Here is a 21,653-nt window from a genome sequence, read left to right as displayed (position 1 = left end):
AACATGGATGAAAGATCAAAACATTTTTTCTATTCAAAATGTAATCTGAAACTGGTTTTAAGACCATCTCTTCACTAAAGGAGTCTAGTACATACATTGCTACTGAAACCACAAAGTCAAAACCTTTTGGTACCAAAAATTCCTAAGATGAATTCCACAGAAATATGCTCAGGTTCCATCCATGACCCTACATCATGAAATCTGCAATTTCTTATAGCTTACAAGAAAGGCTCAAGTTTTCACATTGCCCAGCAGGGGACACATGAACTAACTGTCCAGATGCAGCTGCAAGCATTTAAAAGTGCGTAAGTAAATACACATTTATTTTTTCCTATCACTCTTAGATGAATCCAGACAAAAAACTGTCAAGTTTCAAGCTTGAAAAGCACCACACTCAAAGCTAAGCTTCCTCCTCAGGTGTGCCTCAGAGAGGGGAGCACTTACGGATTTGGCAGTTGCAGAAATGTACTGGACAACCATCTCACGCTTTGTGCCCAAGTCTTTGTCTCGCAAAGGAGCTTTGCGTTCCTCATTCAGGTTCATGTCTTCCTGTAAAGAAACAGACCACACCACATCAGGAATATATCTCAGGATTTTTATTAGTCTTTGTTCTTTTTAAGCTACTTTTGTTAAACAATTATCAAGCGAACAGAAGGTGTTTTCTCCAGTTTATCTGCGCCCATTTCATTTTGCCCTACCTGATTTTCTCATTTAATTCTGTCACCTCAAGTGCTCACGGGTTTTGAGATTTAGCCAAGATTCTAATTGCATCAAGGGGAGTTAGCATTTGTGAAACTTGGCTCAAGAAGTAAAACTAGAGGGCAAACACAACAATTCTACACCACAAGTCGATACTTAAGTGTCAACTCTTGGGATGTTCCTGTGTTTTTAGGGAAATCGTATCACAGTGGGCACCATTCCTGCACTACCTAATCAGAAGGCTCTTATTACATGGATTATTAGCTTGTGGAAGGGGTAGATGTGAAACTCCTGCAACTCCTATATTTAAAACAAGCCTAAAAGTCAAAATGCTCTGCTAGATTAAATCTAGCAAGACACCTGTTTCACTAACTGATTAAACACAATGCAGTCATTACTAGCCATGACTAGGCTTGCCATTAAAAGTCAAAGTAACTTCAGCCTAGCACCTAAGAGCAGTCAGTGTTACTGTAATAACTACTGGTGAACAGCTTTGTCAAAGAGCTGTTAGTCTGTGAGACAGACCAATATATACTGTCTGCTTCAATAAGCATTACTTAGAAAAGTTTAAAACTAATCCCTTAATCTAACAAGCAAATCAAGCAAGTGTTAATTAACACTTATCCAATCCTTCAAAAGACACTCACAGCTTCACTGAACAGAGCAGAACCACACAGTGGAACAGGGCAGTTCTCAGGCCATACCCACACCTTACCATCATTTTTTCGAAGAGATCCATCACTTCCTTTTCTGATAAGTTCATGCAACGCTCATCAACAAGTGCCTGGGCATGTGGGATCTCGCTAATGGAAGGCTGAGAGTCAATAGGATGCTGAATGAGAGGCTTCTCCTTCTTCACTGCCGATTTTCTGAAGCTTGTAATTCTGTCACGCTGCAAAGACATTCATTCAAAAATAAGCAGAAATAGAGAAAAGCAGCCAATTACATGGCAGCAATGCACATGTTTTTAGTTAATTCAAGCAGCAGAGTTAAACTGAGCTGTAAGTAAAAATACTCTAATATTCAGAGATTACTTTGCACAGAAAGACAACATATAAGATAAACTCATGACAGGTCACATGCAAAAGAAAAGGGATTTTAATATTTCCCATTGATTTAAAATTGCACCAGCTAGGTTAAACTCTTAGCATTTCAAAATCTTCAGCTCATCTTCTCACATTACTCTCCAATTATCCTGATAGTGAATAAATATGGTACCACAAAGGTAATGTCCAATGTTCCTTCACCTGAAGAGCTGTAAGTCTTTGGAGGACAACTGAAAAAGTCAGCATTGGGAAGGAGGTACTCACAAGTTCATCAGGCTTACAAAAAAGTCCTGCTAAAGTAAAATAAAGTTTGTAGAGGAATTAATGCTCCAAGCATAGTTCATAACTCCCTGAAGAGTTTTTGAGTAGGAACTCCTGAAATTAGTGCCAAACTTTAGAAAGCCAGGTGCTGGGTTACTCACACAGAAGCAGCCACCCGTGGTTAAATACATGGACAGACTTTGGTGAAAGCATCAGACACTGCCAGGGCGATTCTCTGGTTAGGGCTGACTGCTCAGGGCTTACACCAAACCCCCACTCCCTGGGCTCTAGGCATGCTCAGTTACTTTGTTAATACTGGAAACAACCAACACCAGCACCCTCCTTATAAGGCCATTTTTTATATTTGCAAATATTATTATCAATATATATTTGTTATCACTTATTATATTTGTTATTTATTATAAATATCTTTATATTTATATTATTTTTATCTTTATAAAATGTAACTATTCTGAAGACAGCCTGATTTTTTTATTTAATAACTGTTCTTAAAATTTTTAATATATATATTCATTTTGAGAACATTATGCATGTAGCAATTTTGCTCAAGGAACTGTTTGCATCCACAAATACTCCTGTATTTGTTTCAGGCACTGAACAGCCTTATAAAGATGTGCTTTCATCTAACAGCAGCTTATGTAGGGTTACCAGGATCAGTCATAGCACTTCGTCATCTCCACCAAAACACGTAAACCAAAACTTATATTGGCTACAATTAAACAGCCTCAGTGAGGTGTGAAAAGTTTGATGGAGTATTTTATTTGCAAAAACTTTGATTCCTTTTAGATTAGCAGGTCCGGAGTGGAGAAACTGAAGCAAGAGCTGTGGAGTATGGAGAAGAAAGATTATTTTTCTGTTGTTTTGTTTCTTTTTATTAATTTTTGTTGTTCATTGTTTTTGTTGTTATTTTTGATATCCTACAAGATTACCTGAAATTTTTGAAGGGAAGTGTCCCTAGATAAGCTGCATTCCCTCTGAATTTCTTTTAAGCTTTTTTTCTTTGAGGGAGGGGTGGTAGGGGGGCTCTCTCCTTCCTTAGAAATTTTATATTTGTGGACAGAAACACAATACCTACAAGGATACTGTTAATATCTTTGACAAAGCAAGAATATTACTTTAATCCATTTTCTACCTTACTAGAATAGTTTAAACTACGTTTTTGGAAACAAAAATTAGGGCACAGCCTGGTGAAAAGGCCAAGGATACAACATAATGCCTGAAAGGCAGTATCCAAATTTAGCCAGTACGTATCAAATGCAGATTCATGTTGACCACTCACCAGTCACAAAAAGTCATTTCAGATCCAATTTCACCATAGTGCCATGTGTTTCAAGTACAACTTATCAACAACAAATTTGTTCAATGAGATTGCACTGGTGAGACCAGGCACAGTTTCCTAAATTCAGATGTGCAGACAATCATTAACTAAAGAGCCAGTGTGGCTTTAATTTTTATATATATAATACAAGGCTGTAATTTTAATGAAATCAATTTTTCTGAAAAAATACTTTGGAGCCAGTTTCAAAGCATTCAGGTTTATCAAGTTAGTGCTACTGAATCCAAACTTGTTTGGCCTTCAGTACACACTCATTATCCAAAATGGTTCCACTTGAATCATGTGGCAACCAACTTTGAAGAACCACAGCAGATCATTTACTGGTAAAGAGAAGGCCAAGAGAAATAACACTTCAACTGTTGAGTAACAGTTTCAACATAGCCACAGTATTTCTAAAGTACTTAAAATGTGCTTAATGAAGTTTCTCCAAATAGAAATCATTATTAATCTTCAACTGAAATCACAAATTAAGATCTTTAGGAATAGTCACTCAATTCTCTCAAATCTAATGCTTAATATCCTTATAGGAATGTTATTTTGTCCACAACATTTGGAGTAAAGTAGCATGCAGCGTGGAGTTACCATTGCAAATTAAGATGCTACAAAGACCTTACCACATCATCTGCCAAAGTTTTTATTTGAATATTCTATTAAAAAAAAAAAAAACAACACACACAAATCAAAGAAAAAAGACAGTGTTACCTACTGCTTCAGAATAAAGAAGTTTATTTCACGTATTTAAAAAGCATTTGAAATTCCACCAAGTGTTCTAACAAAACTGCAGACAAATGAACATGGAATCTCCTGCCTTTTCCGTGAAAAAGCAAGCTTGCATCCCATTGCACCTTATCTTTTGAGTATTTAACTCAGGAACCCGAAGGCTGCACTGCTGCAGCACCCCCACTATTGCACAAAAGAGCAGCCAGGTCTCTCAGAAGGGTTTCCAAAACAAACACGGACTCCTGGACTCCCGAGTGCGTCAGCAGAGCCACGGGACACTCTCAGTCCTGACTCAGAGCTGAGCACTGCCCAGGCACCTTCCTGTGCCCAAACCTCTGCAGCCTTCGGCCAATTTCTCCTTCCTGGACACTGAGTAATGTCAGGCTGGAGATGAACTGGTTGCAGTCAGTGAACTGAAGATGCACAAACCTATTACTGTATCCTGCAGCCGTAGGGAGGAGAGAAGATCCAGCAGGCAGGAATTGTGCAGCAAGGTTGATTTATTTAATTATTTTACAAACTCTTTTATAGACTTTTTTCTTCATCGTCTAATTGGACAAAAGATCAGCCACCCGCTGGGTGGATTGGCTAAAATCCTAAACATCCACTGTCAAAATACTTTCCTACTGTACCATAAGCATAGTTCTACAAGCTCACAGGTGTTCATGGTTTATAGAACTTCTGCTAATCTCTTTGTGAGAAACAAAGTATCCCAGGGGCTTAGAAAGAAGAAAGAAAATTTTTGCTAGCAGCAATATTGTATCCACACAAGCCACTCACTGTTACCTCTCCTCCCTTTTGCCCCAACACTTCTTCCTAAGCAGGAAAATCCTGCTGACAAAGGTCACCAACATTACATTTTTATTCATGGCCAAAAAAGCCACTCATATTGCACACCAATAGCAATAACCATTATCAAGGAAGCATTTGACTCATGAACTTTGCTCAGTTGACACAAAGCAGTCGTGAATAGGAGTTAAGGTCTAGAACTCACAGGGAAAAGAATTCGAGAAGCATTCAGAAGTCCATGGTACAGTGGAGAGGACTGATCCTGGCTCCCAGGTCAGTCCCCACACAGCCACTTGCTCATTCCCTCCCAGTGGGATCATGTGGCCAATCAGAAGTACAAAAGCAAGAAAAACTTGATGGTTGAGATATAAAGACAATGTAATAACTGAAGCAGAAAAAAAAATAAACAAATGATGCAAAAGCCATCAGCTGGCACCAGCAGGCCAATGCCTACCCAGCTTCTGAGCATCTGCTGAACTGTAAAATCTCCTCCTCCCCACCCTGCAGCCCTGCCTTTATTGCCCTGCACGATGTGCTATGGTTTGGAATCTCTCTGGTCACTGTGGATGAGCTGTCCCAGTCGGATCCCCACACAACCTCCAGACCAGCCGTGCTGCTGCTGGGTGGGAGCTCAGGGGAAGCAGTAATCCTGGACACTGGGAAGGGCTGCTCAGCAAAACCTGAAGCACTGGGGTTTTTTTTTTTCTGTCAATGCTGTTTTGGTCACAAATCTAGGACACAGCACCAGATGGGCTGCTCTGAACCAACTCCACCTGAGCCTAACCGGTACAGACATCTGCACATCCAGATGTTGACACCAACCTTTGAGCTTCCAAACCACTGCATCTCAATGCCCTTCCTTGCACCTCTCCTGCATTTTCATTACCTGGACTTGGTATGGAATTTATAATATTGAAATCAAAACTAAGATGTCCACTTACTGCGCTGGTAAATAAACCTTTTAATTGAGATTACAGAGAAAAATGAACTAAAGCCTAACCTTGTTTTCAACCCAGAGACAGCCGGGCAATCAAGAAGTTCTAAAACTCCACATTCATTTTAGGAGCTACTTGTACTAGATTTTTTTTTTCCCCCTTCTCGTTTAAGTACTGTCAATCTCTCCCAGAACCCGGAACAAGATTATCTACCCCATCTCTACACTTAATATTGCATTTGTCACTCAAACTCCTCTGGGCAAAATACAGAATACTAAAACAAGATAGCACAGTGCATTTTTTCAGACCCTGCAAGCACTCTTCCCAGAGATCCTTCTGGTGTACAAGCTACACTGCTGCCAGCAGCCACTCAAGATAAGCAGCACATTTAACAGGTAGGAGACACACTGCAAGTAGCTGGAGGCAAACTCAAGGCAGTTCTGTACCTGCAGATCCTCACACAGTTTTGACAATCTCTTGTACTAAGAAAGAAATCGCACTTCCAGGCTGATTTCAGAACATAACCCAAAAGCAGTTCACCTCCCTAGAAGGAAGTGTAAGATACTGCAGATTTTGTAGTCCTCCAGCATTATTCTTTCAGCCATCTATGAGACAGCCACAGCAACACAAGGCAGAAAAATCGACATCTTCCAAGCTTGTTAAAGACACTGACTCCCTGTTTTCAGGAGCAGCCCAAGGGAAAAGGTTTGGCAAAAATCTCTATGACGAAACATTTCCAGATAAGGGATATCAAATTAGCATTTATATGTATAAATACATATACAATTTAAGACAGTTGTATATCATCTCTTAGTTTTTAATATCAACACAAACCACAGAATTTCTTCAGCATCTATACCAAACAGCTATTTCCCACTGATTGACTTAGTTCTTTACTTAGAAGATTAAAGTGATAGAACTTCTCCCTTTCAAACACCACCTTCCCAGTCTATCAGTAGTTAATACCATTTTCGATTCACTCTTCCCAGTTTTAGTTTCCCCTACGTATCTGGCTACTTTCATAAGTACAGACAGATCATGACAGTGAGGCCCACAAAAATAATAGCATATACAATTGCAACTGCACCAGCCCATCCTTTTATCTCAAAAGGTCTCAAGCCACATTAATATTCAGAGTAACTGAAATCTTGCACATGAAAATAGTAGAAAGATATTGGTCATTCACTACATTTCTTGATAGAGAAATCACTACTTCCTCATGCAAACAAGGCAGGCTGCAGCAGCAACAATGTCACATTCACAGAATTAAATTACTCATGGTGATTGCATCAACTTTTAATACAAAACCCACAGCAAGTCTACTTTTTTTTATACCTTTTTCTAACTTGTGTTTTAATAAAACCTTCCAAATCACTTAAGCTGGCCGTGAGTTGTAAACTGAAGTACATTTACATGGATTGATGATAGTTAAGTATTATTTTGCCATGCTCTTAATTGTTACACTCAGGAATCTCACTCTTGCCACAAAAACCAAATTAGCAGTAACTCCCAGTTCACCACATGCAGAATGAACAACGATCAGCTGGGTAACTTCTAAACTTAACAGCAATTTTCACTCCACTGCCCAGGCACATCATGGTGTGCTGGGACACCCATTCCTGCCCACAGGCTGCACACTCAGGGAGAAGCTCCCACTGCTCTGAGCAAAGCCCATTTTCTAGGGGGAACGATCAGAAACTTGACCTCTTAACTTTCATGGTTTTTTTTAAACTGAGCTGATATTGCTGTTTTCTACCACTTACCTCAATTTCAACACCTGCAAAAGCCATGGTAAAACTTCACTCAAAGACAAGTGCTTTTTAATTTGTATACAAGCAGGAAGGGAATAACTTCCCATATGAGCATCTGAACCAAGGGAGTTTAAAGGGACAAACCCCAAACTGGTTAATATTTGAAGTACAAAAAGTCGTCTGCAACTTGAATCTAGGTCTTAGTCACAAAAGAGAATTCACTCCTACGACCTCTGTTCTTCAGTTCAGAGAATGAATAATGTTCCCATTAGACAATTTAACCATCTGTTAACATATTCAGTTTTGCAATCAAATCTAAAAAGGCACCTAGTAAATTGTGAAAAGATACCTCAGTCATAAAAGCTGATGTGCAGAAACCAGGGCTACACACTCATTTAGGCCTTTCAAGATCTTTACCCATGATGAAGTATACCTGACATTTTGTGAATTATATTTTTACTCATTTTATTACTAATGTCTGCTTTAGGATAATATTTTTCACACTTCAAGGAGCATTCACCACGCTTTCAGAAAAACCTTGAAATGACTGTTGTAATCCATCTGGCTGTCTCAAAAACACTTGAATTGAGCAATACCAATAGTTTTGTTACAATTGTTGTACATTTACATTCGGTCTATATGACACCATATGGAAAAAATCTCATTTGCCTTGCAGCTGTTTGCTTCACAAACTCCTTGAATATGCATTATTTAGATTTTTAAACTAAGGCTTAACCTAAGCCTGAGCATGAAGGGAAGCATTCCCTGGGGTTGTACAAAACGAGAGCAAGGAGCACGTGAACACCTTGCAGCAGGCTGCCAAAATGCAGATGGAGAACTGTCAGCAGCACGAGCCAGGGATGTGCCAGTGCAGGATGGCACCACCTCCCACAGGGAAGCTGCCAGCTTTCCCCAATTGCTCCACTTTCCCCCCCAGGAGAGTGACCATCCACAAGTGAGCAACGCTCCAGAAATAAGTTTGACAATTCCTCATGCTAAATAAAGCCCGAGGGTCACCCTGGCTGTAAATCATTAACAGCAGAGGGCACCAACTCTTTATAATCCCCTGCTCCAAACCAGAAGGGGAGGGAACGCACGCCAGAGGCACGGCAATCCTATCGGGAATCCTCGCAAATGCCACGGGCTGATGCCAAGGGCCATCTCCACACCGCGTGTTTGTGCAAGGGGCATGGAGAGACCCTAAGCAGTGGCCTGCTCAGGTCACACTGAAAATAGAGGTTGAGAGGAAGTGAAACAGCTTTTTCAGTTTTATCTGACTGGCACATCACCATCACACTCCAAAAGCAAATGGACTGTTCAAAAAACTACACTTTCCCAGGAGACTTCAAAGAAGCTTTTACAAAACAGCAAATTAATTCAGAAATTGAAAGGAAAAAACCCACTGTACACAAACTTAGTCAACTTCATCAGATTTGTAACTGAAGACACAAAAGGAGTTGAGGAAGACAACTGAACTTTTATTACAATTTGAAGCTCAAATTGCCATTACCGCTTTGAAAAATTTGTTTCAGACAATGATTTCTTGGTGCTCACTGATAAGTGAGCTTTAAAAAACAGAACAAAATTAAAAGCTTTTTCCAAAAGCTGCAGTTCCAGGTCAGTTTAAGCCAACAAAATTGCTGGTTGTGAGACATGGCACGGGTGGCAGCAGGACAGTCAGATCAGGTTAGACAACTGCAGAAACGTCTGCAGGAAGCCGATTAGAAGAGACAGTTCTCACATTAGCCAGTGCAGAGGCAAATTAAGGAAGTTCTGGCATTTTCCAGAGCACAGCTGAAATTCAAACATTTTCCATCAGTCTCCACACCACCCATATCAGATAAGCTGCCGCTCCAGCAGCCCAGCACCAGCAGGGTTTATAATCCCACTACACAGCTGCAGAGTTCTCCATGCAGCCCCTGCTCCAGCCAGGAGCTGGGTCCTGTTCTATCTGGTGATCCTGCAAGGCAGGTTTTGCTTTCAGCACCTTGAAAAAGCACCTTGTGACAGCGCAGCATGCTTTCCATTACAGACACACAGTCTCTCCTCAGAATGCTCTACAGCTTTTACATTCCTCAGTTCAAACTATCAAGCAGCAGTTTGCTGTTAAAACTTTTACAAAACAGACTTTGGAAAGAGTCATAACTCCATTCATGAGTTTCACAACAAGCATTCCAATGCTGCTTTGATGAAGTGCAGCTTGCTGGCCTCAACGTGCAGGTTTAACGTGCCAAGAGACATTTAACTTACCGGGATCTTTACAAAGGTTAAGAGACAGGGCAAACCCTGGTCTTACAACAGGCATTTAAAGCCTTTTTAGTCTGATGCTTCCATTTGTACTGAGAAATTCTACCTGTGGATTTTAGTACTTAATTTCAAAATGTGTGCGGCATTGCATAGCCATTACCCAACAGAAGGTTTAACAAGACGCCACCAACCAAAAACCACCACCCACAACTCACAAAAACAGGCAGGTAGAAAACTCCATGTCAGCCCAAAAAGGTCTAATTAAGAAACTTGCCCTTTAAATATTCTAATAAATATATATAAAGTGTAGCAACAGAAATGGAGAGGTTCTGCATAGGAGCTGCACGTACCCCCAGGGAGGCCTCTCGTGTTACAGGCAGTGCCTCAGCTGCACTAGGACAGGTAAGGATTTGCATAAAGACACGAGAAGGAGGAAATCATATTTGACAGTATGCAGACAGCATATGGGACTGCACCAGCTGCCAGTGTGAATGGGGAAATAAGGACAGGACTTACACTTCTCCATGTCCGTGGGTCGTCAGGCTAAGCTTATACACTGTTGCCATATACATTTTAACTTTTGGCCATCTGCACACCAGCACTGCATTTATTTTGGGCTTAAATTATTTCACTTTCAAATCTAATAATCCTGGTAATGGAGACTTCAGTGGTCTTTCTTCAAAAACACTGTACTTTAAAAAAAATAGGATTGAGATAGTTGAGTGCCAATTACGTTTTATGCTTTGCTTCATAAGAAAGCTCATTCAAAAGCTGTACTTCCTAAGCTTCCTTTAGTAAAATGCTAGTAGATTAGGAGGGCATTGGAATAAATTCAAAAAATTCTTTGCAGCTTTCCATGCATATATTTGGTGCCTTTAAAAAAGTGTCAGATACACTTTATCAGAGACAAAACCATCTGTCCAAGTACTTGCTACTATACTGGTACTGGGCAGGACTGCTTGGCAGTGTCAGCATAATCTGTTTCCTGCACCTACAGCAAGGATATCAGTGGGTTTGGAAGAAAATTAGAAAGTGCTTTTTCCTAGGAAAATAGCCTGAGGTCGCTTGCTAAACTTGTCCCTCAAACAGTCACTGGATCGACTTGGTTAAAGAGGAGCTCAGAGCAGCTCCCAGTGTGGCCAGGGGATGCTCTGGGTGCTGACTGGACTGCCTGTCTGCTGCTTTCCTGCAAAGCGTGCCTGGCAGAACCACGCTCAGCACTGGACCTCTGCCACTTGCTTTTCAAAAATGTGGTTGTTTGACTTCTGGGCTTTGAGTTTTTAGGGAACTTGGCTTTTGTTTTTTTCAGAATAATATTATTGTGAAGTGCTTTTGAAATATTCTGGAACAGCTAAACTGGAAAAACTATGTCAAAACAATTCCTGACATGGTAAGTGCAGACTTTATCTCAATGTTATGCTTAGAGACAAGCAGTGTGTTTGAGCTCTTTGCTTTCACCACACTGGCAGCACAAAGCAGTTTTGCTGGATAGCAATACTTGATGTGCACTGAATTGCTGCTCATCTCCTGCCCCTGCTCCTGGGTCTCCTGAGTGCAAGTGCTGAGCTTTTCACACTGTGGAGCTGCCAGGACTGAGTGAGAGCTGTTCTAAAGCTCTGAGTTGGGTCAATGAAGAAGAGTGAGAACAGGCCTCCTTTTATGCCTCACTTCATCAAGAGAGACACCTTTTTCATCATGACAAGATTCACCTTTGCTTACTGAACTGCAATAATAGTTTTTACCTTTTTAACTACTATCACGCACCTTGAACCTGTAATTAATCTTTTGTTGTAACCGAAGTATTTTCCCTCAAGAGGAGCAACTTGACAGAGTTGGTTTGAAATTATCCTAGAAAACGAAGCAGAAACTGCTTTGAGAAATTTCTTCACTCTAATAGTTACACACTTCTTTTTCATTCCTGCTTACTTGCTTCCTCTGTGACAGTGTAGGCAAGTACAGCCTAACACCCCTGCACAGGGAGAGGCTCACTTTCTGTAAACTTCTCTTGCTGTGCTATGCAGAGATAGCTTTGCTAAGATCCTTAACTGCATGCTGGTGGTTGTGTAGAACTCCTCTTGCTCTTGTGGGTACAGTAAACACTGAAATAAGTGTCAGACTCCACTTGGATTTTCCTCTGAAACCATTTGAGAATTAAAACTGGCAGAATACATCTGTTGGGAGAGAACTGGCACACTTAAAAATAAAGCAGAACACCCACAGCAAGCTGCAGGAGCTTCACTGGATACTGGGCAGTTCCTTGAAAATGGAGTGTACTGCCTTTGATAGACTTTGAGAGAGTGAGAACATGTGTATTTGCTTTGTTTGGGTTGTTTTGCAAGTAGTAAGAAAATCCAACCAACCAAAACACAGCCCACAAACAAGCTGGCAGCAGCAGGGATGCAGTGAGCCAAAGAAGCTGGAATTACTTGTGAAGACCATTCATTTTGTCTGTACTCAGCTGACTTGGAACATGGTCAGAGGGATCATGTCAACAACTTCTTAGAATAATGTTGTCTGTCTTCCAAGACACAGACCTACTAGTAAAGAGCAAGTATTTAATCAGAGCAGTATTTGATCCCTACATTACAATAGGTTGATGATAAAGTCACTTTTTTCTTCCTTCATAATAAATGATGTGATACTAAAACTTGAAAAAATGAGCAGTGCTGCTGTCATAGCAGGGAACTCTGGCTTTTCCTCAAAGAGCAGAAATTCAAGATTGAATAATTTCTACAGGCATGGACCATAATGTAACTCAATAGCCAAAGAATATTGGGTTAAACAATGCGCAGCTGCTGTGTCACATACGAGGTCTTTCTGTTCTTTTCCCTATTCTTTCCTGTTTATAACAGCATCCTTAGAAGATTGTTTGTCCTTTGGGGAAGTAGGAAATGAAGCACCATGTGAACAGAGAGGAATTACACTGTACTTAACAACGAGGAAGCCCATAGCATCATCTGACTTCAGTACAGGTGAGAGTCCCTATTAAGAAGAAACTGGAATTCAGGACAATTAGAGAACCTTGTAATAGATTATGGAGAATGTTACTTTCTGCTAAAGAAGATAAGCAAAAAAAGATGGTTTATCTTAATATTTAAGTGTTAAATATGCTTTGGCTACCCCAGAACATGAATTTTCTAACAGTTTTCCACAAAACAATAGTTCTGAAATATCAAATGTTAACTGGCAGGATTACTGCTTATCTTAGAATTCATTACAGGAATTAGTTTGAATCATAGCATACTATAACTGTAATGGATTTAGGAAGCCTGTCCTATCCACCCAAGCTTTGTCTGAAGCTCAAAAGTGAATGCATATTAAAAATGAAAATTGCCTTTCTGGTTTACAGGCAGAAATTTTACCAAAGCCTTCTGCTGTACTCTACCTTCCTAGTTTGGGAACATCTCCACCAATACACCAGAGGAAGAAAGTAAAATCCACTGCTGTGAATTTGTTGCTGTGAATTTTCCTTCAGTGTGTACAAAATCAGACCCTGAAGCTACTGAGTAGCTCACAAAGAGGGGCAGACCCTGCCTGAAGGACCTCAGTTAGCTGAGCTCATGGGTCAGCTTTGGAACTTGGCCATCTAACATGGGCTTACCCTTGGAGTTCCAGGTTTTGTACTCAAACCTTCTGTCTTGCATTTGCCCACTAAATGTGGCTGGCACAAAAATTAAAGCATATATGGCATCAGTGTATGTTCTTAGCCTGATGTGCTGCTGTTTTCCTTCTTCTTGATGGAAATTCTTACCTCTTCTAGTACACCTGGAACATACAACCACTCCAACTATTAATAACTGTCAAGTTCTCATCTGCTCATGCACTCACAATTACAAATGCAAACATCCAGCACAGCTCCATTATGAAACTGAAGTATTTCAAAAGTTACTTTAATAGACATAATAATTCACAGCAAGAGAAAGAACATGAAGAACCAAACTGCAGACAGAAAGCAGAAAACTTTATACAGCATAAGAATTAACTACTTGTCTTCTGTTATTAGAAGCTAGAATCTAATGAATCTCATGTTGGCTTTGTATCTGTTCCTGACAAAGCTACACTCATTAAAAAACACTAAACCACAGGCATCTTTAAAGGTCATTATAACAACCATCATTAGCTCTTACTATATTAAGAAGGAGTAATGAACTGCAGAACTAACATTCTTCCTGACCAAAGTACTTATTTTGTCTTGTTCCACCACCCCTGAGAGCCCAAACTGAATTCAAACAGACCCACTTGTGAACATGGAACCAACTAATTCTGACAAAAAGGTGTCCACAGGGACATTTAAGGTCTCAGGTTCTTTCCTCTCATCTTCATGCCTACACACGCAGCATGGTGCAGTTTTGTTTATGTGACTCCAGCCAGGACAAAGTTATTAATGTTTGACCAGCTAATCCCTGAGCAAAGAACCACCAGGCCTGTGCCCCTCAAACCAACCTGCACCCAGCAGTCCTGCAATTCTCTTGGCCTTTGAAACCTGAAATTACAGCTGCTGCTCTCCTGGCTGCAGAGCCAGGGGTTGGGATTCTATAGCATTATTCCCCAAATATCTCAAAATTTTTATTTAGAAACTTGTTCTAAACTACAAGGTAGCATGCTCAAAGCTCCACAATCCTCAAGCAAGTTCTCCTGTATTTATTCTCACTCAAAGGGACAAACTAAATATGTTAATGGGGTCTTGTTATAAAAAGAAAAGTTCATATTTTCACTGTAAGTAGGACAGCATTAAGTGTGTTAATATATATATATTTACACACACACAAATCACTACAGAATACATGGCAGGACTTTTTCCGATGACTTTTTTTAATCAATCACTTTTACACCTACATTATCCACCTCTGAAACAAGTTTAAACTGTTATAAATCAAAAATATTTTTAGTAACACTATGCAAAGAACACTTGCAGGCAGCAGACACATCAGACATTCACCATACTCATTACTTTCTCCAATACCACTTCGTCTCCAATGATTTCTCTGAGGATCACTCAAAGGAAGGGAACCTTACAAGAAAGCTGCCTGCCACAAGCACCACCCTGACATTCCCCTTCTCTCACTCTCCTGAGAGACAGTTTCCTGTTTACACAGGAGGAGCCTGTATCCATTAGAAACTCTTCAGAACATTTCTGTCTGATGTAACACAGAAGGTGTGGTGACAGACTATGCACTACACCTTCAGGCCAAATATTACCACACCCAGGTGAATCAAAAATCTTCAGGAGCTGTATCAAACCATAAAATTCCCTATGTGTGGCTTGTTCCAGAATTGAACTTCCAAGGTATTTCTCCATTTTTATAAATCAGACGAGTCCATGATTTAGCTCATGATGTACATTACAATATCCTTTCATTGCCACAGCAGATCCTTCTCAGATCTGTGCTGCTATCACACCACATCCAACTAAAGAGCTGTCGGGAGAAGAGGGCTGAACAGCAGACAACTTCATGGAACTGGTGGATGAACTTTAGACAAATTCATACAAAAGGAGGAGTTATAATGTGTCTTATTAGTTTCAGCAAATAATCAGAAAAGAGCAAATACTAAAGGAGTGGTTCTGACAGGTTCATTTTCATGGTCTTGTTTGTCCCACTGTGACACAAAACTCAGCAGAGCACCAAGGGGAGTATGGAGAGTGCTGAAGCCTCTACAGCTCCCTAAAAAAGCCAATTCTTTAACTGTCCCACCTTTCTCCCATACAATTATTTGTTACCAGCTATATTTGCTTTGCAGACTGTGCTAGTGCTACTTTTGTCACACAACATCCCACTTATCTACTTGTTAGGAATTTACACTTCAAAGTGGGAATCCTAGAGGCACTCACCCCACAGTGCTGTAGCAGAAAGCCACTTCATTCACAAGATTTGAGAATCAGTTTGATACAAAAACAACATGCAAGTGCAAGCCAAGGTAGCTTTGTCTACCTGGAACTTTATCAATTGCTACACGAATACTAAAGAACATTTTTCAACTGTTAACTTCTCAAAACTTCTCTTCCACCATAGCCAAGTTTAAGAAAAAAGACCCTTATTTCCTCCTAAACAGAGTCACTAAACTATTTTTTTTAAAAAATACTGAATGTAAAGAATGATGATATACAACTTGTAAGCAACTGCATAAAACCATTCATTTTACTAATTTCCTAACTTCTTGTGGTTTTAAGGTTGAACAAGCAAACTGATGAAGAACAAACCGAAACTGCCAGTTGCTTCAGCAGCAACTGCCATTGCCTGTCTTACTCTGAATCTGGACAAGGATGAAAAGAATCAGAGGCATGTTATTGGCCATTATTGCTTTATAGTTTACCTCTAGAGAACTGCAAGTGATGCAGAAAATATGAACTCATCTTGTAACCCACTCCAAGTTTCTAGGCCTATCTTTTCCTTCTCCCAGGTCACCAGCAATCCCAAGTGTCACTGGCAAGCTCTACAGGCTACTTGTGACACCAGAACCGAAGTTCATGCTTGAACACTTGGATATTCAGCACCACGCTGCCTCAAGTCTCAGGAAGCACCACTTCCACTTGCTGTGCACACCGTCAGCTCTCACAGCTGCCTTTCACTTGGCCTGGGTGGAATCTGCTTTGTTTGCAAAGCTTCCTGTAGTGTACAGAAGTGCTCTACAGTTTTGTCTTACAAGGAGTAGTTCAGGAAGTTTAATTACCACAGACAGATAGGCTTATCACTGTCTCTATCACCTCACTCACACAGTGTCAATAGCAATACACATTAAAAGCTAAAGCATCTACCTAAACATCAGCACCAAGCACACCCTACCCTCCATGTCAGCAGCAGTGCCCAACCAGAATAACTCTAAGCAACAGAAGCTTAGTAAAACATTAATTTTATTCTTCAGTAATGGTTGCACCGTGATAACTTCACTTGCCGGAATATCATGACTCTGATCTAATAAGACCAAGACTCTTTTACAACACAAACATTTTGGGGCACTTTTTCCTCAAGCATACACTTGAAACAAAAACTGTCGGCAGGCATGCACAGATTTCACTCAGACACACCATGATCTCAAATGTAATACATTTGATTTGATTGCCAAAAATCTCTGCTCAACCTGACTCATAGCTCATGTATGCAGTACACAGATATCTAAAGGAGTTACGCAAAAAGCACACAGCTTTTTTTTTTGGTGGATCCTGCAGCACACAGTCTGACAGGGATTGAGAACCACAATTTAAATCACTCAACTCCTGCACTAATACGGGTGGTGCAACACAGCTGGGAAACCTCTTCCCCAGCACACTCGGCTTACTCCTGGTTTAAAGCTACTTCATAAAAGCTTTTATCCCACTGTTTGAGGCTAGGTTATGGCACATTAGTCAGAATGTTGAGTTGCTAGCTTTTGATTCATCCCAAAGCTCACGAGGTTTAAAAGACTTCAGTGTTAAGCACAAACAACTTCTGCTTTTAAAACAAAATATGAGATGCTCCTTGTTGGGTGAGTCACCAAATCCACTTGTTCTCCAATTAAGGGAGCTCTCTTTTCCCTAACGATTTGTTTTTCAAGCTACACAACATCTTCCTCCTAATCTGCCTTTAAAGGCCACATCACACTCAGAACGCAGCCCCTTTCAGAAATGTGGTTTGCAGCAAGTGGAATATTCCCAACTGAACAGCTTCCACGCACACCTGGAGGGAACCTGGGGGCAAAGCAGCATGTGTTAGCATGGCACTGGCCACCCCATGTGCTTCTGCTAATCCTACACTGACAAGGGATATTAGTAACTAGAATTAAAAACACCACCAAAAAACACTGGCCACGTTGATTTCTAGTTAGACAGTGCTCCGACATTCCCAGAGCACCCCAAATCCTGCTACAGCACATCTTTCCAAGTGCTGACTCACAGGTGTTTGAAAGGATCTCATTCTTTTCTCAGTGCAGTCTAAACTCTTGCCTAAAAAGCAGGGTCACCCACCAAATTCACATCAGCATGCCAAAGACTCTGTCCAGGTTTCAGAACTTGAAAACCTCCAAGAACAGTGATTTCAGTGTCTCTGACCAACAAACACTTAATCATCCTTCAAATTATTTTCCCTTTATGGTCTCCTCTCCAGCAACCTCTCCTGCTCCTTTTTATGACCTCTGTCTCCCCTTCTTCAGCCATGAACTTCTGTAAAAAGTCCGACTTCAACTTCTCAGCCAAAAAGATGCTCAATTTGCCAGGCCCTTGGTGAGCTTCACCAGCTCTGTCAAACCAGACCTGACACTCTCAAGCACTTCCCATTTCCTAGGTACCCGACAGAATTATCTGTTTCCCAAGTGACACTGAAGCATCGAGGAGAGCAAACAACATCTAAGCTAAGCATTAGCCAACAGAGGAATCCCAGCAATCTCCCTGACAACCTTAATTTAGTCTGTTTGCCCTAGCAGAACAGGCATGCTTTAAAACAAGCAAAACAAGCATGTTGCCAAACCCATGGAACTGCTCTCTGCCACCTCATGCCAGCCTATTCTCGGGGCTGACGTGAGATCAGATGACTGTTTGCCAAAACAATTTGGATTTTTTTTCTGCCCATTTGACTGTAAACAAAAATGACAACAAAAATACCAGGCACTTATTCCAACCTCTAGTCCTTGAGCCAGCAAAAAATGAGGAAAAACCCCCCAAAAACACCAACCCAGAGCTCCCTCAGCAGCAGTTATGAGTCCAAGTGCTCATAACACAGACATTAAACTTTAGTAAAATACTCCAGTTTACACATTACTAGTATAAAAACCGGAACTGAATTCTCATTGTGCGCTTCTGTCACATTCAACAAATTGCATGAAACCTGAACACCTCTCCCAACTACCTAAAGCAGAAAATAACTGAATTAGTAGCTCTGATACAGCTCACCTTTAATTACTCATGTGCGCACATATTCATCAATTGTCTTACAGAGAAATACTTTAAAGCATTGCTTTCTTTCCCAGCATGGATTCTCTCTCCATAGCCCAGTCCTACTTCCTGTCAATCAGGGAGAAGTGCCATTGATCAGGCTCCAGCCCTTAAAAAAATCCCAGCCAAACAAACGACTGCACTTCTGCAGGCCAAGCACCACTGCACACCTTTTAGTTTCAGATGAAGAGAACAGGGAAATAAAAACCTTCCACCTTTCTATTCTAGTTTCCCTTCCCTCAGGATAATGACTTCAGTTCCTAGCCCTCTGTCACCCAGAGCCATTTTTATCATATAAAAATCATTCCTCTGGACTTCTTCCCAAGGATTTGCCTAATTTCAGCTCCTGTGCCAGGAACCAAAAATACTTTCTCCTCTCTGCGTAGCTGCACACCCTCTCCCACCAAGCCCTTGCTCAGCACTCTCCTGGATGTGTGAAATAAGTTCTGGGGAAGAGACACACTCCTGTCAGCACACTTGGAGCTCCTTGAATTATACCCAACACATGACAGAGCACAGGTTGATTCATCTCTGTAACTCCACTGAAACTTGATGAATTATAAGTTGTGAAGATGAACTAAGAAAATCTCCACACCCAACTGTGAGGAACTTTGTCTTATGAGCTCAGCAACAACTCAGCACTGGCACGGTGTGGCTTCTTTGCCACCAGTCCCAAATACACCTCCATCTCACTTGCACAATGAAGAGAACAGGGATGAGGTGCAAGTAAGACTGCTCTCCCAGTGCCTGAAGACATTGCCAGCCTCAGCAGAACCAACTCCTCATTCAAAATTAAAGCCAGCAAAGTTTAGTAGGATTACTCTCCTATACAATGGATAAAGCCTTTCCCTGATTACAGGCTTGTTCTTCCCTGACACACCCATGGTAATAATTGATATATCTGGCTGCCTATTCACACCAACTCAATTTAAAGCACACCTGAATCCCATCTCTCTTTCTCACCCAGCAGTAAATCTCTGTTCATGTCAGGTTTATATACCATTCATGTACATCATGTCCACAGTGAGAAAAATCTGCTTTCCCATTCAACCCACTCACTCAATTTTATCACCAAAGGCCAGTCACTTATCACAGGGCAAAACAATCTTTCAGAAGGCTCTGATTTGAGCACCATATCCCTGCTCTGATCCATGGTGCTGCTGGACTGTAATCATCCACCCCCTCAAGAAACAAAAGCATATTGCTGCAAATGAAGTCAAATATTAACATTATTTTCTTTTTCTTCCCTAAATGTGACAATAAAAATTTATTCTAGTGATTCTAGAATGACTGAATAGACCATGCAATGGAAATAGCCATCCTGTTCAATCCAATTTTGAGCTCATTTCACTTTGATTTTCAAATTATGTGTTTCTATCAGAACAGAGATTTCTCTCCTGCTAGAGCAAGATTCAAATTCATGTTCACAGCTTCCAATAAAAGCACTTCCCTGAGTGATTTTTGAATCAGTTCTCTGCAGGAATCTTCAGGCAGCCTTCTTAACTACTTTAGCAGGAAATAGTAAAGGCAGTATAAACACACCCAAACTTGTTGTTTATATGAAGTTCATCCTATGCAAGGAAACACGAGTTTGTTTCCAATAACACCATGAAACAAAACAAGACACCATATTTGCTTATCTTTTGCCAAGATACACATTGTCACTTTTAATACAAGTGCACTTCCAGTCATACAGGGTTCTGACTGTCATCCTCTGAAACAAATATAACTTTCAGTAACTTTTCTGTGCCTCACTGTTATATATTTACCAACTTCCCCATATAAATTCTAACTTTGTTACCAGTGATTAAAAAACATATATATCAAGAAAAAAAAACCCAAAAAACCAACAAAACCCCAACCTGCAGTTGTCAGTCTGATCATTCAAAAGCTCTCTAGTCGCTGAAATGAACACAAGACAGGAGAACTTCAATACTGACTTAGTTTTACCAGTATCTGGGAAAACCCCTGCAACAGATTCAATACAGTTTGTAACTAGTATTCTGCAAGGAGAAGACTCCGGAAGTTTTAAATGCCTGCTACACTGTTGCACTTGGAAATACAGATAAAAGCTGAGCTAAAAAGGGTGGATTCAACATTAGGCCACGTGTAAGTAACAGATGTAAACAATCGAAGGTAAACACTGTCATATTAACTAGTTTTACTACTACAGCATTTATGAAGTGGGATACAACCCAGTGATGTCGCTTTGAACGCTACCTGTATTTCAGCTTATCACGTCTGTCACTACAAAAATCAAAGAGCACAGCTCTAACAAACAAACTGCATTCCTAAAGAGGTTTTATATTCAAACCTGTGTCAAATCTTTCCAAAATAGCCTAGAAACCACCCAGCTTTTACACTTATGTTCCCATTCATTGAGAAGAAGTTGCACTGGGCAGCACGTGGCTCGCATCACGACCAGCAGCGTTCTGGATGGTTCAGACGGAGCCGGCCGCTCCCCGGGCTGCGGGAGCAGCGCCGTCCCCGTCCCCGCCCGAGCGTGGGAACGCGCGGCGCCCGCGGGCAGCGCCCACCGCCAGCGGCACCGCCCGGGAATCCCCCCGCCGCCCGGCCCTCCTGGGGGCCGCCAGCTGCCTGTCCGAGGAGCCCCCCGAGATCCCCAAAAACCCCGGGGGGTTTAAGCGCGGAGCCTTTAATGCCCAAAAAGGCTCTCACGCCCCTCCGCTCGCCCCGCACTCCCCGCTGGAAGCAGCGCGGCGCATCCGCGCCCCCTCCTCCTCCTCCTCGCGCCGTTCCCTGCCCGGCTCCCAGCGCGCTCACCAGCTTGGGCTTGTTCCGGCTCTCCTCTTCCGCGGCGCGCCCGCCGCGCTTCGGGTTCATCCTGCCGGAGCTCAGCGGCTCCTCGCCGCCGCCGCCCGCGCCCGGAGCCGCCTGTCCGTCCATGGCGCCGCGGGCCCCGCGCTGCCGCCGCCGCCGCCGCTG

At 41.5% G+C, this 21,653-nt stretch overlaps 1 protein-coding gene across 4 annotated transcripts in view; it reads right to left on the bottom strand.

Moving 5' to 3' along the window:
* Positions 1–21,644, bottom strand: part of DIAPH2 (diaphanous related formin 2) — a 184,472-nt gene extending 162,828 nt beyond the window's left edge. For 2 of the 4 annotated variants that reach the window (XM_042029287.1, XM_042029288.1), the window contains exons 1-4: positions 21,492–21,644; positions 3,978–4,010; positions 1,415–1,591; positions 445–549 (exon numbers count right to left, since the gene is read on the bottom strand). In XM_042029287.1, coding sequence (XP_041885221.1) covers positions 445–549; positions 1,415–1,591; positions 3,978–4,010; positions 21,492–21,614 — 438 coding nt within the window. In that variant the 5' untranslated portion in view covers positions 21,615–21,644. Of the gene's footprint in view, positions 1–444; positions 550–1,414; positions 1,592–3,945; positions 4,011–21,491 lie in introns of those variants that run through there. The other 2 variants (XM_042029289.1, XM_042029290.1) reach the window with 2 other exon arrangements.
* Positions 21,645–21,653: the final 9 nt, after the last annotated feature.

The sequence above is a fragment of the Corvus kubaryi genome, unplaced genomic scaffold, assembly GCF_017639235.1.
Source record: "Corvus kubaryi isolate FWS band 111438036 unplaced genomic scaffold, C.kubaryi_AGA036_p1.0 37322, whole genome shotgun sequence".
NCBI lineage: Eukaryota > Metazoa > Chordata > Aves > Passeriformes > Corvidae > Corvus > Corvus kubaryi.
This window is presented reverse-complemented; position numbering and strand designations above follow the sequence as displayed.